Consider the following 18530-nt stretch of genomic DNA (forward strand, 5'->3'; position numbering starts at 1 on the left):
AGGGCTGGGATGTAGCTCAGTGGCAAAGCACTTGCCTAGCAAGTGCAACATCCTTGGTTCAATCCCCAGTACCAAAAAAGGAAAAAACAAAAGAAAAAAAAGAACTTAAAAGAATAATCATCTAAGAAGAGAATGGTTTCTCTTGTTCGTTCTTGCTGAAGCTTGTGCTACATTTACTGGTTCTTCTGTTAGAAAAACAAACAAACAAACAAAACAAAACAAAAAACCTCCTGATTTGAAAAGAAAAAACAATTGTTATACATCTTGCAGATAGCAAGATAAGCTGGTAAACCAAAACCTGGACAATGAAATGGGGGCAGTGAGCTAGGGAGAGAGGGAGGGAAGGAAGGAAGGAAGGAAGGAAGGAAGGAAGGAAGGGAGGGAGGGAGGGAGGGAGGGAGGGAGGGAGGGTAAGAAGGATAAAAGAATGAGGAAATAAGGAACAGGACACTAGGTGCCACAACTATATAGGAAACAAAAAGGAGACCCATGCAATCAAAAAGCCATTTTCAGGGACTCCAATGTCATGTAACAAGAAAGATGAGCTGAAGTACTGTCTTCCCCATGGCTTATCTACGGCATGTACTGTCTTGTTCTTTGCTATACTTCCTTTCTAATAAAGTTCCCTGTTATCTCTACTATGCTTGTATGTTGCCTGAATTTTTCTCTTGCTGGACAGAAGAACCAAGGTCAACTTGACTGCCCTAAATTTCCCATAATGAATTTTGGTACATTGAGAACCAAGGGATTAAGTATATCATTTTCGGATTAGCAGTAATAAAAGGTAACATATTTTGGTGCCATGACTCATATGTGGATGGCTGTTTTGAAAGTAACACTATTAAAACAAAGGCTTGAAATCAAAAGACAACTTATTTATAATACTTATATATGTATTATTATATATGTTATTTATAAACAAAAAGTGGATGAGGAAAATTACTATGCAGGTATCCAGTGATACTTACTGACTGATCTGAAAGTCTGTTTATATGTTTCTGGAGCCTCTGGCATTCCTTAAATTTTTCTTTATAATGATCTGCAGCCATTTGAAGACGGAGTTTCAGATCTTCAACTTCTCTTCGTAGTTCATGTTCCAGTGTACCATTTCTCTCCTAAAAAAGAAAAAGAAAAAAAGAGCCCTCACACCTCATAATGTAATAGTAAATCTCAACTTCATTTTCACATTTTTCTTCTGGCTTTTAATTTTTATTGTTTTGGCTACAGAGCCACACTAATTCTCCTAATAAATCCAGCTTTATATTCTTAAACTAAGATTCCTTTAAAAACTAGAGGAAAATAATCTACCTCCTGAGGAGCAATTATTACTCTTGTAAATAACCATAATATCATTTTATATAGCTAGTAAACAAGAAGTTCCAAACAAGGCAATATATACCTGACATCAAACATATTTAATAGAGGTTTTACTAGCCTGAGGAAATGTGCTGACAGAAGTTTTTCTTGAGGCTTAATTTCAACCCAAAGGGTCATAATGATTAAGCAAAATGAATGGAAAAATGTAAAACTCTGATAAGGAATGTGACCTGACTTGGGACTTCACAGTGGTTTATGGATCAACTGAGTAATTCAAAGGTAACTTTTGTTTTGTTTTGGATGGTCGTGGGGCCTGAACTCAGCCTGGGCACTGTTCCTCAGCTCTTCAGCTAAAGGCTAGTACTCTATCACTTGAACTACAGCGCCACTTCCGGCTTTTTCTGCTTATGAGGTGCTCAGGAATCGTACCCACAGCCTCATGCATGCAAGGCAAGCCCTCTACCACTGAGCCCCCTTCCCAGCCTCAAAGGTAACTTATTTTACCTGTTCTTTCTTAACAGCACTTAGTTTAAGTTCTGCTAGTGCATCAGCTAATTGCTTTTTCACTTTCTCATTTTCCAGGCGCACAGTGTGTAAATCTGCCATTGTTTTATCTCGCACATTTACAGCATCACTAAGTTCTTTAGAAAGAAAGACAACTTCTTGTCGAGTTGCCTGAACCTGTTCCTCTGCTTTGCGAAGTTGCTCCTTTAAAACAAATGCATCTTCCTAAGGAGAAAGGAAAAATAAAGCTATAAGTCACTCAAATAAATAAAAAAGCAGCAGAAACTAGCTTTAAACATATTTTTGATCAGAAGATTTATGTATAAGATGTTATAAAAAAACTGAAGACTTTTTTTCATTCACCATGTATCTACCCTACAAAGGATAAATTGCCACTAATTTATTCATGAAGAATTGCAGTATAAGACGTTAGACCACACACCAGAGCTTAAAGTCTTGACTGAAAGAAGGCTCCAAAATGCAAAGAATGAGATCCTTCCAAACTCTGCAACTAAAATTAACCCTCATTTTTTGTAATTATCATAAAACAATTTCAAAACTCTTTTTTGTGTATGTGCCAGTCCTGGGGCTTGAACTCAGGGCTTGGGCACTTCACTGAGTTTTTTTGTTCATGGCTAGAGTTCTACCACTTGAGCTACACCTCCACTTCTGACTTTTTGGTGGTCAAGAGTGTCACAAACTTTCCTGCCAAGGTTAGCCTTGAATGATAATCCTCCAATCTCAGCCTCCTGAGTAGTTAGGATTAGGCATCAGCCACCAGTGCCTGGCTCAAAATTTTTGGTTTAAAGATTTTTTTTTTTTCACACATACCTATAGTCCTAGTAATTCAGTAGGCTGAGATCTGAGAATCATGTTTTGAAGACAGCCATGTCACACAAATCCAAAAGACTCTTATATCCAAATTTCTGGCAAAAGCCAGAAATGAAGTCAAAGCTTAAAGTGGTAGTAGCAGGCATAAGCAAAAAAAAAGTCAAGCAAGAGTTTGAGGCCCTGAGTTCAAGCCCCAGTTAGTGGCAAAAATTAAAACTGAATAAATAGGGCTAGGAAGGTGGCTCAATGGTAAAGTGCTTGCTTCACATGCATGAGGTCCTGGGTTCGATTCTCAGCACCAAGTAAGCAGAAAAGGCCAGAAGTAGTGCTGTGGCTCTAGTGGTAGAACACTAGCTAGCCTTGAACTGCAGAGCTAAGGGACAGCGCCCAGGCCCAGAGTTCAGACCCCATGTCCAATAAAAACAAACAAACAAACATCTGACAATCTGAATTGAAACCTCCTTGTACTACTTAAAAGTAATTTTAAAAAATGTTTTTAAAGATTTTTCCATTGTGGTACACAGCTATAATCAACACTACTGAGGAGTCAGAGGTAAGAATATCACAGCCTGAGACCACCCCTGGACAAAATTTCAGAACTCTATCTGAGTGAAAAACAAAATAAAACAAAAAAACTGACCACATTGCTCAAGAGTGTTTGCCTAGAAAACACAAGTTTCCTACTCCCTAACTAAAAAGGGACATCTAGTACAGTATTAATCTACGGTTCTACATTACAAAAACACAAAACAGAATTTACATTAAAAGGTGGGGGTTTTTTTGGTATTTATTTTAGGGTTTTTTTTTTTTTTTTGGTCAGTCATGGGACTTGAACTCTGGGTGCTGTCCCTTAGTTCTTCAGCTCAAAGGAAGCACTCTACTACTTCAGCCACAGTGCCACTTTGGGTTTTCTGGTGGTTAATTGGAGTTAAGAGTCTCACAGACTTTCCTGCCCAGGCTGGCTTTGAACCAGGATTCTCAGATCTCAGCCTCCTGATTCAATAGGATTACAAGTGTGAGCCACCAGCAGCACCCAGCTACATTAAAAGTTTTAAACCCAAAATCCTGTTTTATAACTAGTAAAAGATAGTATTGGTAAAATAAATGTCCTCCCACCAACTGAGTAAAGAACAGGATGTTTAAATAATCTCCAAGTATTATTCAAAGATTTCTTAATAATCAGAAAAAGAAAAAGCTTATCTACAATAACAAGCAAATCTAACTTAAAAAAAAATTACCAGGCACTGGTAGCTCATGCCTATCATCCTAGTTACTCAGTAGGCTGAGATCAGAGGATTGAGGTTCAAAGCCAGCCCATTCAGGAAATTCCGTTAGACTCTTATCTCCAATAAACCACCAAAAAACTGGAAATGGCACTGTGGCTCAAGTGGTAGAGCACACCTTGAGCTGAAGAGCTGAGGGACAGTGCCTAGGCCCAGAGTTCAAGCCCTATGATCTACCAAAAAAAAAGATTACCAAACCTAATAAGAATGGAACAAATTAAGCCAGGTACCCAGTAGCTCGTGCCTGCAATCCTAGTTACTCAGGAAGGTAAAGACCTTGGTTCAAAGCCAAGCTAGGCAACAAAGTCCCTGAGAATCTATCTCCAAAATAAGTAACAAAAAGCAAGACTGGAAATACATACCAGTAGCTCACATCTATAATCATACCTACTCAGGAGGCTGAGATCTGAGTATCAAGGTTCAAAGTCTGGCCAGGCAGGCAAGTCCATGAGACTTTTATCTCCAAATAACTGCCAAAAAGCTAGAAGCAGAGCTGTAGCTTAAGCTGCAGAGTGCTAGTCTTGAGCACAAAACTCAGAAACAACACTCAGGCACTGAGTTCAAGCTCCAATACTGACACAATTAAAAAATAAAATAAGGGGAGCTGGGAAGGTAGCTCAGTGGTAGAGCGCTTGCCTTGCATGCCTGAGGCCCTGGGTTCGATTCCTCAGCACCACATAAGCAAAAAGAAAAAAGTTGGAAGTGGTGCTGTGGCTCAGGTGGTAGAGCGCTAGCCTTGAGCTGAAGAACTGAGGGACAGCGCCCAGGCCCAGAGTTCAGGCCCCACGACCGGACCCAAAAAATAAAAAATAAAAATAAAATAAGCTAGCAAGAGCCCATCTCAATCAAGGTAGGCATGGTGCATACCTGTAATCCCAAATACATGGGAGGCCATACATAAAAGGATCACAGTCTGAGACCAGCTAGGCAAAAACTAGATATCCTAGCTGAAAAGTAAAGCAAGGGCTGGGGGCATGGCTTAAGCAATAGAGTGGCTAAGTAGCAAGCAAAGTCCTGAATTTAAACTTTAGTACTTCCAACAAAGAAAACAAAAAAGAATGGCAAAATAACTATTCACTCTTCTGCTCTTTCAACTTTTAGTTTTCAACTTTTTCAAAATAAATAAATGGGTAAACTTTAAAAACAAGTGAAAATGTAATAAAAGCAATCAAATTACACACATTTAATAGAGACATTTAAAATCTCCATATCCACCAAAGAAAGTACTTACTTTATTTGAGGTTGTAAGCAAGAAAGCCCTTTGCAGATTTTCCTTTTCAGCCAAACACGACTGCAGTCTTCCAACCTCTTCCTTGAAATGAGTAATCATGCTTTCTTTGTTTCCATCTAAATTCTTTAAAGTCTGAACCTCTGACACAAGCTTTGTATTTTCTATTTCTGTATTCTTCAAGTGCACCTGTAACAGCATTTGGAAATTTGGGCTGGGAATATGGCTTAGCGGTAGACCGCTTGCCTAGCATGCATGAAGACCTGGGTTCTATTCCTTAGTACCACATAAACAGAAAATGTCAGAAGTGGCATTGTGGCTCAAGTGGTACAGTACTAGCTTTGAGCTAGTACTTGAGTGTTTAAGCCCCAGGACTGGCAAAAAAAAAAAAAAAGAAAAGAAAAAGAATATTCTTTCTAATGCCATAACCTAAGTTAGAGATGAATAGTGGCATGATATTTATGTCTAATAGAAAAAATTTCCCTACTTCAAAACAGTTCTAATTAAAAAAAAAAAAAAAGAACTGGGTATGGTGGTACATGCCTGAAATCCCAGTACCTGAAAGCCTGGAACAGGATCTCAATTTTGAAGCTAACACGACCTACATCACAAGTTCTAGGCTAGTACAGCCTAGCTAGCCTGTACAGTAAGACTTGCCACAGAAAAATAAAAAATGGAAAATGGAAAAGCAACATAAAGTCAAATAACATAAAATAAAATACAAACCAAAATTAAAATAAAGGAAGGAACAAGTGTTGAGAGCAAAGTCCTCCAAATGACTACCTCAACCATATTTTTATATATATATATATATATATATATATATATATAATATATACACATATATGTATATATATATACATACATACACACACATACATATATATATATGAAAATCACAGCTTTTCTAAGTTAAAAAAATTCCACAGAGATTGATTCTAAAGTCTAAACTACATCTCTAAAGACACTTCCTTTCATTTGCTTCTCTTCCAAAATATAAATGATTCTCTTCCAAATATAAATGATTTGGTTATTTTGGGAGAGGGGAAACATTAGGTTACAGATTATTCAAATATAAGGACATGGACAGAGTCTGGAAAACTAGAAAGAAAACATTAAAAAGCATCTCAATTCAATTTTTTGCATGTGAAGAGCACTATATTGTCCTTATGCCTAAATACACATTTGTTGATGAACCAACCCAAATATGATTGATTTTTCAATGAGCTTCAGGTGCTGTTGATTTGCTCATAAGAGATAAATCAAATGCAGTACTCGATGTCAAGTACTGGTGTCGATGAGTCCACTAACAAGGGCATCTTGTTCTAAGAGTATGAAAGAACACTAATTACTTCTTTTAGTTTACTTTTTTTTTGGGGGGGGGTGGTCAGGTCGTGGGGCCTGAACTCTGGGCCTGGGCACTGTTCCTCAGATCTTCAGCTCAAGGCTAGAGCTCTACCACTTGAGCCACAGCACCACTTCCGGCTTTTTTGTTTTTGCTTATGTGGTGCCGAGGAATCGAACCCAGGGCCTCAAGCATGCAAGGCAAGCACTCTACCACTGAGCCACCTTCCCAGCCCCTAGTTTACTTTTTAAATGAAGAAAAAGCTGAATAACTAATCCCAGTTCCTAAGTACAGAATGTTAAGTGATTCTCTGAAACTGCCAGTGGCCAACACCTTTGCAATAATCAGTTTTAAAGTCACAAAAGTGGCTTGATATGAAGCTTGAAATTCCTCATCTAGAAAAGCCTATAGGAAATGCCTATTAGCTATTAAATTCTCCCACTTACATCATTGACAATTAAGCTAACTTACTATTCTTCTGCAGGAATGCTTTTCACCTTTTGAAGTCTCAAAAGGTGAAATTCATTTGCAGTGGGGATATTTTGTAAAATTAGACTTAAAGATTATTCCAAAGGAAAAACTGTAAAATATGATCACCAGCTGTGCTCTGGTGGCTCAAGCCTGTGTAATCCTAACTACTCAGGAGGCTGAGATCTGAGGATAACAGTTCAAAGCCAATATGGGGCAGGAAAATCAGAGAGACTCTTATCTCCAATTAACCACCAGAAAACCAGATGTGGCACTGTGGCTCAAGTGGTACGGCATTCACTTTGAGCAGCTCAAGAATAGTGCCCAGGCCCAGAGTTCAAGCCCCCCAACCGACCAAAAAAAAAATCTTAAAAGGTTCAAACACTTAAGTTTTGTAAATCAGATAAGCAAGTCATTATCCTGTTGCCATTAATTACTATAATACAGGAAACTGTTACAAGTTAATTCCCTAAAAATTTATAGGGGCAACACATATTGTCACTGTGACTTCTCTTGGATTATATGCCCTGTGGAATATTGAGGTCATTCAAACCGGTAGGGAGAAGCTTCTGCAAGTCAAGTGAATAGATTCCTGCCAAAAGCTATATGAGTGAACTATTATGAAGCAGCTTCCCCAGTTCTAGGCAAGCCTTTAGCTAACCGCATCCTGACTGCAATAATACAAGAGACCAGGAGTTCAGCTAAATTGTTCTCAAATTCCTGACCCTCAGCTGCACCAGAATAATCTCCTTCAAAAAACAGTAATAGAAAGAATTACCTTATATAGTTCCTTCTCATCCTTTTCTGTCTTCAACTGACCTTCAAGTTGCTCTCTTTCATATTGTGCCTTCCTGAGTTTGTCCTTTAAACTGTGTTAAGATTAATATGAATGAATACAACTGAAAACTTTCTTAAATAATTAGTTATTTCTTTAAAATCATCAGAAATACCTGTCTAATTCAGTTTCCTTTTCAATTGCTTTATGTGTGACTGACATAATATCTTCTTCAAGCTGGAGTGCTTTAGATGTAGCATCACTGTATCTCTTCTTAAACTCTTCATTTTCCATTTTTAAGCTTTGTGATTCTTCAATAAGACCCTTAGAAACAAGGCATTCTCATAAACATAACCAGTAAATAAAATTCATTTAAAAAAACCTCTGTGTTTGGTTTTGTTGTTTATAGACATAATGGTCTCTCTGTGTTGCCCAGGCTGTCCAAACTCCTATGTTCAAGTGATCTTCCTGCCTTAGTTTCCTAAATACTGAGAATACAGGCTACTACCGCCAACTTCGTATGCTTATAATTTTAATCCCACAATTATCTCATTGCTACCCCAGTGGCAATTCTAGTATAGATCACAAAGTGCTATATCAAAGCACTACAATATATCCCTAGGTCATTGTTTCTAATGCTGCCAATGTGCCACAGGAGCCTATGCAAATATTCCAAGATAACTGAACAAATGGAAAAGAAGTAAATTAAATGACTATTTAAACATGATCCATTTATCAATTAAGACAATTAAGAACTCAGAAACTGAACAAACTACTCTTCTATAGCTAAGATCTCTTTTTGCATGGTTTATGAAATTTTGCTGGGTCTGGGATCTAGGCAATGTTGTTTTTTTTTTTTTTTGGTTGGTTGTGGATGCTGTCCCTCAGCTCTTTAGCTCAAGGCTAGCGCTCTACCACTTGAGCCACAGCGCCACTTCCAACTTTTTCTGTTTATGTGGTACTGAGGAATCGAACCCAGGGGCTTCATGCATGCAAGGCAAACACTCTACTACTAAGCCATATTCCCAGCTCTGTGCTAGTTCTTTTTATCCCCCCTCTGGCTTGTAATAGGGCAAAGACTGGCTTTCTAAAGAATTACACTATTTGAGATCTTGGGTACTCAAATAGGGTAGGGTGGGGTCAAGTGAAAAGGAGTAGACAAATGAAGAGAGGAAATATGCAGACAAGAATTCAATGTATGCCCTACAAAATTAGGTGTGAATGTTGAAAGGGATGACTGTGATCAAGATATACTGTATCCGTAAACTGCATTGTTAAATGGCAACTTCTTTGTACAACTACTTAGATAACAAAAACTTAAAAATAAAACAGGTAAAGAAAAGCAGCCATTTTTCTATGATTATATTTTTAGAATTTATAGTAGTATATATAATACTTTCTGGATTTGTAGGGATATCTTAACTTTAGGAACACTAAATGTAAATATAAAACATGGACATAAAGATATGTGATTCCAAATATATTGTCCATGTAATATAACATTTGGCTTAGTGTCTCACAATATTTAGAATTATTTGATTCATTTGCTAATAAAAAAAAAAACCTGGGATTCCATTTTGGAAAACTGCTAAATCTAAGTTTTACTAATCTCTCACTGTAATAATTATTAAATAATAAAGGAGCAAGGAAAGATGGGAAATGGCTATAAATCCAGTTCAGATTGCCAGTGAAACCAACATAGGGTATATAGTGAGTTCAAGGCCAACTTGGGATACATAGTAAGACTGTCTCTAAAAACATCACAAAGTCAGCTCATTTCTATAATCTTAGCTACACAAGGCTAAGGAAGACCAAGGTTCAATGCAAGGCTAGACAAAAAGTTTGCAAGATCCTACACAATAGAAAAAGCTGAGCATGGTAAAGCACCCTCCTCATCCCAAGTGTGGCAAGAAGGGTGAACAGTAGGGATGTGGTCCAGTAGGGCTGTGGGCACAAAATAAGACATCTCAAAAATAACCAAATAAAAAAAGAGCTGAAGGCATAGCTCAATTGGCAGAACATCTAGTTAGCCAAGTATAAAGCTCTGAGTTCCAACCCAGTACTATCAAGCAGAAAAAAGAAAATAATAGGGGCTGGGAAGGTGGCTCAGTGGTTGAGCGCTTGCCTTGCATACTTGAGGCCTTGGGTTCGATTCCTCAGCACCACATAAGCAAAAAGAAAAAAAGCCGGAAGTGGTGCTGTGGCTCAAGTGGTAGAGCGCTAGCCTTGAGCTTAAGAGCTGAGGGACAGCGCCCAGGCCCAGAGTTCAGGCCCCACAACCGGAGTCCCCTCCCCCAAAAAAAGAATATCAGCAAGAAAGTTACAAGAAATACATTAAAAATTGAGTTAAATGTCCTAGAAGTAAAGGTAAGCATGTATTATTCTACTTTACTATATTTCTGTATTTAGTACACTGGCTTTAAAAGTTCAAAAATGAACAGAATGTTGGCACACACATCTGAAAAATGACCTATTTACAGGGAGGGGAGATCTGGAGGATCTCTGAGCAGAAAAGACTGAAAGACTACATTTCCAATTAATTAGCAAAATACTGGACAAGAGGCATGGCTCAACTGGTAGATTGCCAACCATGAGCAAAAAAAGCCAAGTGAAAGCTCAAAGTCCCAAGTTTAAGCCCCAGTACAAGCATTAAAAAAAAAAAAAAAATGAAAGAAGACGCTCCATAACCAAATAGAAATCCCTACTTTCTAGTCTACTTTGTATTCACCAAGAGTAAAATGCAGGATAACCTTTTTAACTAAAAAGGTTGTTAGAAAAATAGAGAACTTTATAGACATTATAAAGAAATGTAGATGAGTGCTGATGGCTCACGCCTGTACTCAGGAGGCTGAGATCTGAAGATTTTCCAGCCCATGCAGTCCGTGAGACTCTTATCTCCAATAAACCACCAAAAAACTGGAAGTGGTGCTATGGCTCAAGTGGTAGAGCACTCACCTTGAGTTGAAGAGCTGAGGGACAGTGCCCAGGCCCAGAGTTCAAGGGCCACACCGACAAAAAAAGAAAGAAAAAGAAAAAGAAATTTAAAGACAAATTTGAGGATTATCTCTAATTTAATCAGCAGAAGTCCAGAAGTAGAGGCAGGGCACAAGCAATAGAGCACCAACCATGAGCAAAAAAGCAAGTAAGAAAACAGGAGATCCTGAGTTCCAGCACCAGAGCTAGCATAACAATAACCACACACACATACAAAAAAAAATAGTAATTTCAAAGTTTTATCTCTAGCATTATATCTTAATTCACTGGATTCTTTTTTTGAAAAGCAATTTTTGTTTATTCACCTATGTTCCCTTTATTCAGTGTTTATGGTTTCTGATTTATTTCCAATGCCCTTCCTCCAAGTCTATCAACTATTCTAGAATTAGATGTAAAACATCTGGAAATAGTTGTCAAAGACTACTTCTCAAGTCTAGTAACAAGAGTCTAAAACTATTTTAACTATCTTAAAACACAAAAGCAGCTGTAGCAAAAGGTTAATAGAAACTGACCTATTCTTGTATAATGTCTCTTTAAATGCTACTTTTTTCCAGTACCTGGTCTTCACAGACTTTAATTGGTTCAGTTCTTTGACAAGGTGGGTTTCTGGCAACCATACTATCAACTCCAATCAGTTCCATAAGACACAACTAACCTTTTGCTCTGCTTGCAGATGCTCACATCTTTCTTTCTCTTGGTTAAGCTCTTGTTCCATTCTTCCAACTTGTTCTCGAAGTTGTGTTGTATCTTTTTCCAGAACAGCAATTAATTTTAATAATTCCTCCTTTTCTTTCAGGGTTTTCTCAATTTTCAACTATAGATCACAACAAAAAGTCTCAATTTTTCCTTAATTGTAAAATATTACTATAAGTTTACGTTTCAATTTCAAAAAATAAAATTCATAGAAAAAATTATGATCTACCTAATTCATTATCAATCAGCTTGTTAGTTTTCAGTTAAAAAATTAATAAATTAAGGCTGGGGTGTGGATAAAACACTAAAAGAAATCACAAAATGAGTAAAATATATTATGAAGTTGCCTGCTAATCACTTTTCAGATCAATAGTGAAGATAAGGCATATTAAATTTTTAAGTGGTGTAATTACCAATCTCTCATCCAAAATAACAATCAAAAACACGGACAGGAAAATTGTTCCTCTTGTGTCTGTGTTTTACTGGGGCTTGAACTCATGGTCAGGGAGCTCTCCCTGAAGTTTTTCAATCAAGGCTTGCTGCTCTACCACTTAAGTCACATCTCCACTTCTGTTTTGTTTTGGTTTTTTGGTGGTTAATTGGAGATAAGAGTTCTCATGTGAACCAGTGGCTCATACTTGTAATCCTAGCTACTCAGGAGACTGAGATCTGAGTATCACAATTTGATGCCAGCCCAGACAGAATAGTCTCTCTAAGACTCTATCTCCAACTAACCACTTCAAAAATGGGAAGTAGAGCTCTGGCTCAAAGGTGTACTGCAGTAGCCTTGAGCTTTAAAGTTGAGCTAGGCCCTGAGTTCAAGCCCATGACTGACAAAATACATACATTCACACATTAAAAAAAAAAAAAGAATTTCACATGAGGATCGCAGTTCAAGGCCAGCCAGGGCAGAAAAGTCTGGGAGACTTATTTCCAATAAACTCCTCAGAAAAAGTAAGAAGTGGTGCTGTGGCTCCTGGGCCTGGGTGCTGTCCCTCAGCTCTTTCGCTAAGGCAAGTGCTCCACCACTTGAACCACAGCACCACTTCCGGTTTTCTGGTGGTTTATTGGAGATAAGAGTCTCAAGGATTTTCCTACCCAGGCTGCCTTTGAACCCCGATCCTCAGATCTCAGCCTCTTGAACAACTAGGATTATAGGCATGAGCTACCAGAACCCAGCTCTATTGGTGATAGAGCGCCAGGCTTAAGCTGAAGAGCTAAGGGACAGTGCCCAGGCCCAGAGTTCAAGCCCCATGACTGACAAAATAAAAAAATGTTTTTCCTAATACATACTAAAATAAGTTTTTCAGTGTTGAACTGGAGATATGGCTCAATGACAGAATGCCTGCTTAGCATGCAGAAGGACCTGTTTCATCCCAAGCACCACACAAAGCACAAGACTCTGTGATTCATCCCCCGCACACATACAAAAAAAAGTACCGAGTCCTTGAATCATAGATCAAAAAGATTAAATTCTAAAAAGGTGCTTATGAAAGCTGAATAGCTGAAAACTTTCAGAATGATCTATCTGTCTATACCAACAGACCTAATGAAAATGCCAGGAGAAATACTCTCAAAAGGAAAAAGTTTATTTACTTAAGCATTAAACTACTTTTATGCCTTAATTATTTAACAATGATTTATGATAGATTACAATAACTGACATTCAGTAAATTCAACAGAAAATCAAGACCAAGCAAGGAGATTATCCTGAGGTTAACAGCATTATTAATTTAGCATTAAATCTGACTCAAAACTTTCTAGCAGATTTAAAATGAAGATGAGTCTTGACCTAGTATAACAGAAACAATACAAAAAAACTTTTTTTCCCAATGACTTATGTAATTCACAATATAGTGCTTGATAAAATGTTACTATAAAAGCTGGGCACTGGTGGGTGATGCTTGTAATCCTAGCTACTCAGGAGGCAGAGATAGGAGGATCAAGGTTCAAAGTCAGCCTGGGACAGAAAAGCCCATGACACTTACCTCCAATTAACTACCAAAAAGCCAGAAGTAGAGTACTAGCCTCAAGTGATTAAGACTGCTAGCCTGGAGCAAAAAATGCACAGGGACAGTGCTGGGGCCCTGACTGAGTTCAAGCCTGACACAAAGGGGAAAAAAAGTTACAAAAGTGTAAGCAGAAAAATGTTTAAAGAATTTAAGTTACCTAAAAACGTATATAAGAACTGGGAATGTGGCATAGTGGGAGAGTGCTTGCCTAGAATCCATGAAGCCCTGGGTTCATTTCCTCAGCACCACATAAGTAGAAAAGGCCCGAAGTGGCACTGTGGCTCAAATGGTAGAGTGCTAGCCTTGAATAAAAAGAAGCTCTGGGACAGTGCCCAGGCCCTGAGTTCAAGCCCATGACTGGCAAAAAAAAAAAACAAAAACAAAAACAAATGTGTGTGCATATAAACCTAATTTGTGCCCTAAAGTTGTATTCTGAAATATTTCAAGTATACAAAATAATTAAAATGTTATTCAATTTACTACTAACAATAATTTCCATGTTTGTTTCATCTTTTATATACTTGTTTATGAATTTCATTGTTTTGCTAAACCATTTTAAACAAAACTGCAGTAATTCACCCTTATGTACTTCAGAGCAAGCATTTCTAGCCGTCACTTTTTTCAAAACTGCTATTATCATACCTAAGAAAACTAAAAATATTTTAATTTCATCTAGGAGATACACCATAGTCAAACATCTCTTACTAGGCCCTAAATGCCTTTCTAAAAATATATCTATTATCTAATCCAGGTTTATTGCAGGATTTCTCAATCATTTTTAATGACAACAGAAAACCAGATAATGACCAGAAGAAGTTATATTTATTTTATATAGTATTAGATAAAATCATTGAATAGTATGAAAATTTTAAAGATTTTTCAAAAAAAAAAGCATTTTAGGTCATTTATTTCCATAGGGAGAGCAATTTAAGAATCAGTTATATCTTTTGTATAGAAGGAAGAAGTTAAATAGATTTGTACTAATTTCCAGCTTATTTGGAGAAAAAGCACTACAGAGATGCAGGTACCAAAATGTCCATAGTTATTCTGTTGGAATGACTGAAATGAGGGTGGTCTAACAAGTATTCAAAGTTACAATATAAATGTTAACTTCTTAAGATCAGGGCTTGTTTTAGCATCTTTGACTAGGACTCAAACACCAGGCTAAAAACCTTGATCACCAGGCAACTGTCACTACCAAATGTTTTAGTCACCCCATAAAAGTTACATTTCTTTATTTAAGATAAGAGAGGAATTTTTGAAAAGAGGAAGAAAAGATATAAGAGAATCAACCAGAAAAAAGATTGGTTCCTTCTAACTTTCTAGTTTGATGCTCTTGTGAAAGTAATATAGTATAACCTTTCATCTTTTGTTCCCTAGTGTCAGTTCTTAAAGATACATTAATGAAAACCAAAGGCATTAAAATATTTACAAGTTTAAGAAGATCCACCTGACTATTATGAATGGGCAATAATCTTCATCAAATAAAATATGAGTGTAAATTCACAAAAAAATATATAGTGAACTAACCTAAAAAGCCATTTTTTCTGATTATTACTGTAAAGGAAATAAATGCAATTATATTTAAAATACACTACTGTGCTTTATTCAGGTATAGGGTAAAAATATTACACAATGTGATCTTAAAATGGGGGGGGGGTTTCATTTTCTCTTTCATGACTCCTACAATTGAAACATAAGGCATTAGACGACCAGCCAATGACTCCAAGTATTTTATTTCAAAAACATAGTAATAGATCTTTCTTTTTAAGTTATGGTTAATCTAGGCTTATTCATTTGATCAGATAAACAAGGAAAACAATCACTCTAAAAGTGTTCCACCTAAGAGACTAAGGATACTTCCTTAACTCACTGTCATATACTAAGAAAGAACAATGTTCACATCCAACTATCGTGAGATCCTGACTGGCTCATGCCTTTCACCCAATCAGCTTCATCTTTTCAATGTGTATTATTCAACAATCAACAGATTAGGCCATCGTGAAAAAAGAACCATTAGGGTAAGGAAAGGTAATAAGCTTTAGGTCTAAATTCTGTCCATAGTTATTCACTGTATCATCCACTGTGTAAAACAGTCTCTTCCACAAAAGAACCAAGAAAGTAATTCTGACTTGATTAAGGCAGTACCTACTGCATTTCTTCATTGTAAAATTAGCATCCTTCCCTTGAAATTTTCAAATTTTGTTTTGTTTTGTTTTGTTTTTTGGGTCTGGTTATGGGGCCTGAACTCTGGGCTTGGGCACTGTCCCTCAGCTCTTCAGCTCAAGGCTAGCACTGTACCACTTGAGCCACAGCACCACTTCCGGCTTTTTGCTTTTTGCTTATGTGGTGCTGAGGAATCAAACCCAGGGCCTCATGCATGCAAGGCAAGCGCTCTACCACTTCCCAGCCCCTTTAGGTATGTTTTTAAAGACGCTTAGGTTCACTAAAAGCAATGGATTTTGATAGTTATGCATAACCTGAAAGACTTTTAAATGCCAGCACCATGAGCTTTAGTTCTCTGTTGGTACCAACCTCAAGAAGGCCAGCTTTTGTGGTCACGACCAACATGTCAGAATTTCCTTCATCTTCCATAGTAAGCAGTTCTTCAACTGGAGAAGAAGCTCGAAATTGGAATGGTGTACTAGCTCCACGAATTTCACCCTTATGGGTAACATAACAGAACTGATAAAATTCTCCATCATCATTTGGAAGATAATATCCTAAAAGTGGTAAACAAATAAAATTATTAACTTGTCATTATACAATGTTGTCAGATACCTTGTATTCATATTCTGTTTTCTAGAATGGGAACTTCTTTGTGCAACTACTTAAAGATAATAATAATAAATGTTTAAAAAACTTGTCATTATAAAAAGTCATTCAATTTAACAATATTTTCTACCTTGAATGAATTTCCTACTAGGGTTCACAATTTTATCTTTCAAAATTAGTCTTCATCCTGCTCATACTACTCATACTTGGGCCCTGTGTGCTTAAATTACTAAGTTTGTGCTCTTTCACCTACATCAATTCAAATAACATCAATACAAATAACCATGAATAAATATAAAAACTAACCACCAGCGACTTCAGGTCCAGCATCCTTACAACTGCTTAAAAGTCCCCTGTGTTCTCCCTGAATCTCTGCCAGCTGTCATTGACTCCCTCCTCACCCACATTCAGCAAGAAGTAGCCACAACAAAACTCAGGCTGTCCCCAGTCCCCACAGCAGTCAGGGAAAACTCAGAGGGGGAAAAATGAAGGAAAACATCAGCCAACCAATCCAGGCCTGTGAGTCCCAACCCCAAACAGTAGCCACTACCCAGGGCGGGGTCTTCAGTGCTGCCAAAAACCAGGCAAGTCCTCCTATAGAAGTCACCACCCACTTGAGGATCTTGTTTCCAACAAATCAATCACCCTCTAACAAACTGCCAGAAGAGAGGGGAAAAAGGTGGGGAGAGACAATACAAAACATCCAATCCCTCAACACATAGTGGACAACCAGTTTCTGGGTCCTTTTGCTCACTCAAAGTGACTTTTACTTTCTCTTTCCTAAACTCTTTAAAACTATTTAAAAAAAAACAAAAAACAAACGAAAGACCTCATCTGGTATGTACTTCATAATGATAATGAGGCTGGAAGAGAAACAATGATTCAATATAAAAACATAAAAAATATAAGGAGAAGCCAGGCCCCAGTGGCTCACACCCATATTCCTACCTACTCAAGAGGTTGAGATCTGAGGATCTCGGTTCAGAGCCAGCCGGGCAGGAAGATCCATGGAACTCTTATCTCCAATAAACCACCAGAAAACCAGAAATGGTGCTATAGCTCAAGTGGTATAGCACTGGCCTTGAGCTGAAGGGCAGAGGGACAGCACCCAGGCCCAGAGTTCAAGCCCCACAACTGACAAAAATATATAATTATATATTATAATATATATGGAGAGTGGGGTATAGAAATATCATTTAAATGAAATTTCTCTCCAATTTAGCATTTAGCACACATAAAAACAACATATTAACTACAAGAATATGTTGTATATTGAAAAGAAGAGAAGGCTCATACAGATATATTCTGGAATTCTAACTGTATTTAAACATGTCTCTGACTCACAGGTTCTTATCTTTATGTATGCATGTATGTGACAGAAACATTTATCTCAGAGTTCCTAAGTGTCCACAGATAATATATGCAAGACATTTAGTCCCATCTGAAAAATGCTGTGTTTAATATTTGCTTTCTTCTTTCTTCAATTGTTACTCATAACTTTTGCTGAACTGTCCTAACTCAAAATTAATCTTTACCTGCACAAGTAGTTTTTTCCTATGTCTCCACATGCAAAATTATACTTCTCTAGAAAGACTTGTGTTCGCTCCTTTATTTATTCTCTTTAAATTTTGCCAGTCCTGAGGCTTAAACTCAGGACTTGGGCACTGTCCTTGAGCCTCTTTGTGATCAAGCCTTGCACTTAACCACTTGAGCCACAGCGCCACTTCCAGCTTTTTCTGAATAGTTTATTGGAGATAACAGTCTCATGGACTTGCTTGGCCTGGCTGGCTTCAAACCTCGATCCTAAGATCTCAGTCTCTTGAGTAGCTAGGATTACAGGTGAGATACACTAGTGCCTGGCTATTTTTTTTTTATTTTTAAATAGTTGTACAAAAGGATTTCAATCCAATATGTCAATGTCTAACTACATTTTTTGGTTTTTGGAGTTTTGGAGTTTTGTTGGTTTTTTGGTGCCATTACAGGGCTTGAACTCAGGGTCTAGAAACTGTCACAGAGTTTTGTGCTCCAGTATACCTCTCTATCACTTGAGCCACAGCTCTACTTTTGACTTTTTGGTAAAAGAGTGTCATGGACTTTCCTGCCTGGGCTGGCTTCAAAACTGTGACCCTCTAAGATCAGCCTCCTGAGTTAGCTATGATAACAAGTGTGGGCCACCAGCACGTGGCTCACATAATATTTTTCACACACAAAGAAACAGGGAAAAGGAGGAAGGGAGAGAGAGAAGGAAGAAAAGAAAAACAAAGATACATGCAAAGTATACTTTGCATTAATTCACTATGTATAT

General features: G+C 37.5%; 1 protein-coding gene across 2 annotated transcripts in view; it reads right to left on the reverse strand.

Annotated features, from left to right (window-relative positions):
• Tax1bp1 (Tax1 (human T-cell leukemia virus type I) binding protein 1) overlaps positions 1 to 18530 on the reverse strand; it is a 70238-nt gene that overhangs the window by 27104 nt on the left and 24604 nt on the right. For both annotated transcript variants that reach the window (XM_013024451.1, XM_013024450.1), the window contains exons 4-10: positions 15986 to 16173; positions 11401 to 11559; positions 7927 to 8075; positions 7755 to 7845; positions 5167 to 5352; positions 1822 to 2046; positions 969 to 1115 (exon numbers count right to left, since the gene is read on the reverse strand). In XM_013024451.1, the coding sequence (XP_012879905.1) occupies positions 969 to 1115; positions 1822 to 2046; positions 5167 to 5352; positions 7755 to 7845; positions 7927 to 8075; positions 11401 to 11559; positions 15986 to 16173 (1145 nt within the window). The remainder of the gene's footprint in view (positions 1 to 968; positions 1116 to 1821; positions 2047 to 5166; positions 5353 to 7754; positions 7846 to 7926; positions 8076 to 11400; positions 11560 to 15985; positions 16174 to 18530) is intronic.

This window comes from Dipodomys ordii, unplaced genomic scaffold (assembly GCF_000151885.1).
Source record: "Dipodomys ordii isolate 6190 unplaced genomic scaffold, Dord_2.0 Scaffold76, whole genome shotgun sequence".
In the NCBI taxonomy this organism is placed as follows: domain Eukaryota; kingdom Metazoa; phylum Chordata; class Mammalia; order Rodentia; family Heteromyidae; genus Dipodomys; species Dipodomys ordii.